The following is a 4,391-nucleotide window of genomic DNA, read 5'->3' on the forward strand; positions in this document are numbered from 1 at the left end:
TTAATAATTAATTATATTAAATTATAATTAATATAAATAATTATGTTAAATCAATATCAAATATTATTTATATTGTTATATTAAATCATAATTAATTAAATTTATTTTACATAAAAAATAAATTTAATTTTTATATATTATAAAATAATTTTTAGTTGAATTATTTATTTTTATTTATAAAATTTAAAATACTAATCAAATTTAAGTTATTTATTTTAATATTTTATAATATTGAATTATTTTGAATTTATAAATTTAAATAATATTATTAAAAAATAATAATTATTATATTAATTTTAATTACTTAATTAATTAATTAGGTAGGACCACAATAGGGATTAAAGTTAGTTCCTTCTAATGGAGAAGAAAGAGATTCATTGAGTTCCTATTTATTGGTTATGACGCAAAATCTGATGTGGAGTCACTTTTTATGATAAGTGGGCCATAAATAGGGACTGAGATGAGTTCTCTACTGGAGATGGTCTCAACCACAAGTCCACAAGAATATATCTAGAACCTCTTTTTTTTCGGAAATATAGTTAATACAAGGAATTAGATAATTAGGTGATATTAAGTAGTTAAACTTATGAACTAAACAAAACTAATAATATTGCCACGTTGTTCTAAAACATATTTATGGGGAAAAAATTATAGTATTTGATATTTCTTTGAATAAAGAAAGTCTTACTTAAAAGTTAAATTGAAACTATAATATTTTATTTTAACTGAAATTAAAATGATATTAATTGATACATGAATGTTAGATGAGTGGCACGTGCGTAAACAGCTATTGCCAGATATGGATAAGGTTTCATATCAATCATCACTATTGTTAGAATCTTAAAATATCTGCCTTCTTATTGAAGAAACCATGGTCCATGCTCCTTAAAAATATCAACTTCTGTTTTCTTCTGAAGAGGACTATTTGTACTGAAGTTTAGAAATAGACAATCTTAGAAACAGACACTATTATTATTATTATTATTAGAACAATATTTCAATCTTTTTCCTTCACATTTACATTAACGTGCAGGTACAATTTCTTTTCCTTGTTTATGATTTCTATTTACTACTCTCGATCACTATTAGCATCAATATTTTTCCAATTATGTAACCCGTCCAACACTGTCCCTTTCCCTTTTACTCTTTTGTCAATATTTCATTATCATTCCTATATATATAGTCACTGCCCTTTATAAGTTTTAGAATACATAACACCCTATTCTATTGTTGCATCATGTTTCATTATTTGAGCTATCTTTTGTTGAATCTTAAATATTGAGTTTGGCTATTATTCCCTTTTTATTATATTGGGTATTTGTCAATCTTTTAGTAATCCGAAATTTTTCTTTTATTTTTACTCTTATTCATTCAAAAATCAATGGTCAACATTTTTATTTTTAATAATTTATTATTAGTCAATATATTATTATATATATAAGATGAGATTTGAACACTAACATTTATTTAAGTGGACCAATAAATTAACCAATAGACAAATTCAAATTATTTCAAGCTCATTAGTTTTGGTCCAAAAAAATGACAATATTCTTTTTTTGGACATGAACATGAGCATAGGTCAAATAATTGTTAACCTCAAATGGGCCTTTATCCAAATAATAATGGATCATATCATCAAACAGCCCATTTCAATGTGTTTTCCTTTTCCCTCTCCATATAAGAAACTTCTTCTTGGGCTCAAAAGATAACTAATATGATGATAAAAAAAAGTCTGACAAAAAAAAAAAAGAAATTAAGAAACACTTAATTTGTAAATTTAAGAAGCAATAACATTTTATCTCTAAATTAAGTTACGATAAATTTAGTGAACAATAAAAAATCATACAATAATTAATTAATATGGATTCTGAATTTTTTGCTTGGTAATTAATTTTTGTTGTTTTCGTAACAAATTTGATCGGTTACTATTTAACTAAGAGAGAATCTCAAGATTTAAAATAAAAGAGAGAGGGGGGAGAAACCTAAATACGTATAGAATTTAATTTTAATATATTGTCAATGTAAAGTAGTTCTATATGTACATCTAATTGCGTAACGTCACATCAACAAAAATAACTATTTTTCACATTAATCGAGTGAATGATCATTCAAAAGAACAGATGTGATTATACAAAGTGCATCAAAATTAAACTCAAATATATATACATCCTCAGATTAATATTAGTTTCCTATATATCCTTTTTAAATTTTTTCTCCTAACATAATGTGACTAACATTAGAGACGTAAGTATAGAATGTGCATGCAAATTGCATGCATGTAAGAAGATCCGATCCTCTCCTTACTATTAGGTTGGGCCGCCAAAATTTGGCGGTTGCTGCCACGCTCCACAACCGCCACCATCATCGCCGGCTATGTATGCCATGCACGACATTGGTACAAGGCAGAGGCCTCGGCTTCTAAGGTCTTCATGCTTTGCCTCCGAGTTCATAATATTATCTCTTGCTGAAACCTACGGAAAAAAAATTGTACATATAATGCAGGCAATTTCGGTTAAACTTAACTAATTCTAAAGTAATGAATGTAAAAAAGTGGATATTTCAATCAAAATTTTATAATTATTTTCGTATAAAAATATTTCATTTTATTATTGAATGGTTGATGGTAGGATTTAATTTTGATACGTTATAAAAATGTATGTTATCTTTATTTAGAGTATGGCTAAAAAAATAAATCACATTTTTAAATAAAAAAGTTTATAAAAAAAATAAAATCGACATGAATTTTTGTATAGTTTTATTTTTTATTTTTTATTTGATTTATGCTAAAAAAAAATATGTTAATAAACAAAGATCAACTTTAGACCTTTATGTCGTAGAAAATTTGATACTATGACATAAAATCACTTCTCTTAAAATTTTAAATTGATAAAAAAAAAAGACATAAATAATAATATTTCTAGCCATAATTAAGTATGTTTAATAATAATGTGCACTAATTAATAGTATGAACTTACTTTATCTAGACCAATTATTAAATTTAAGGATTTGTACATGATAATCAAATAATATGTTATAGGGTCCTTACCCCTTGCCTCATTATGAGTCCTCTGCTGATTTGGTTCCTTGATGACTTCATATATGGAACACTTAGTGTCTGTTGTGTATGTAACAATCAAACCATGATGAAGATCCTTAATAATTAGTCAAATGAAAATTTGAAACCCTAGCTAATAAGGTAGAATATAAATTAAATAATATGTATATTGGGATAGAGGTTTAGAATTAAACTCTAAAATCGCCTGTTAAATTAGTCGTGACTATTAAGAAAATAGTCACAAAATTCTATTTGTATCAATTATATTTTTGAGATTAATAAAAATATATTATGTTAATTTTTTGGTTCTTTTTTATTAACCGACTCATCACGTTATTAAAGATCGACTAACGTGATATATTTTTATCAATTTAAAAAATATAATTAATATAATTAAAATATCATAAATTATTTAATATACGCGAATAATTTCAAAAATTACTTTAGAAATTAACTTGAGTTCATAATATATATTATATATACCTCCACTTGGCTTTGAAGGAATTTAATGTATCCAATTGCCTCTAGAAGTACGGATGCTGTATCTGTCTGCAAAATCCACAAAATGTTTTTTTTTTGTTATTTATTTAAAAAAAATTGCACTCTCTTATTAGATGACTTAGATGAAGATGTAGTTGAAATGTTAATATATAAATTATACTAAACAATTTATTAACTAAATATATCAATTTATCTAACGATTATTATTAGCAGATATATTTAAGTCTGGCTAATAAATATATATACCTTGCCAAAAGGAGCCACCAATTGCTGAAGAGCCGCAATCCTATCTCCTAATTTCTCCTTTCTAATCTAAAATTATTACAACCAAAAAATAAAGCAAAATAAAGCAACCTACACATACACTAATTAATTAATAACTAGACATATGTAGTAAACCACACGCATATTGCTATTTGAAAATAATATAATATAGAAAAAGTATAGGTGAACAATAAAAATATTAAATAATGTAAACAATATTGGATGTTTATTTTATTAGTGTACAAATGGTTATTTTAATATTAAAATTTAAAAAGTTAATTTAGAGGTGTAGTGTATTTTTATTTAATTAGTGATTGTTCATATTATTCAATAAAATTATTCTTCCCCTAGAATTTTCCTATAATATAATGTAACAAATGAAATTTCGAAACATATGTATTGATGATAAGTAGTCTAGCATTGTGTACTACTCCAAAGTCCGAATAGATTCGATCATCCTTTCAATTCTTTTCCTCTTTTAAAAAAATCAATCATTAGTACCCACAAAATAAGTTTTAATTGATTGATTTTATTTTATTCATGCCAAGTTATTAAAAATATAATTATTTAT

The 4,391-nt window shown here is 24.7% G+C and overlaps 1 protein-coding gene across 1 annotated transcript in view; it reads right to left on the reverse strand.

Moving 5' to 3' along the window:
* Positions 1–2,203: 2,203 nt before the first annotated feature.
* The window catches only part of LOC107493079 (transcription factor bHLH110), a 2,675-nt gene continuing 487 nt past the window's right edge, over positions 2,204–4,391 (reverse strand). Inside the window, exons 2-5 of the mRNA XM_016114155.3 lie at positions 3,803–3,868; positions 3,539–3,604; positions 3,047–3,115; positions 2,204–2,471 (exon numbers count right to left, since the gene is read on the reverse strand). Of these exons, the coding sequence (XP_015969641.1) occupies positions 2,307–2,471; positions 3,047–3,115; positions 3,539–3,604; positions 3,803–3,868 (366 nt within the window). The 3' untranslated portion in view covers positions 2,204–2,306. The remainder of the gene's footprint in view (positions 2,472–3,046; positions 3,116–3,538; positions 3,605–3,802; positions 3,869–4,391) is intronic.

This window comes from Arachis duranensis, chromosome 6 (genome assembly GCF_000817695.3).
Source record: "Arachis duranensis cultivar V14167 chromosome 6, aradu.V14167.gnm2.J7QH, whole genome shotgun sequence".
NCBI lineage: Eukaryota > Viridiplantae > Streptophyta > Magnoliopsida > Fabales > Fabaceae > Arachis > Arachis duranensis.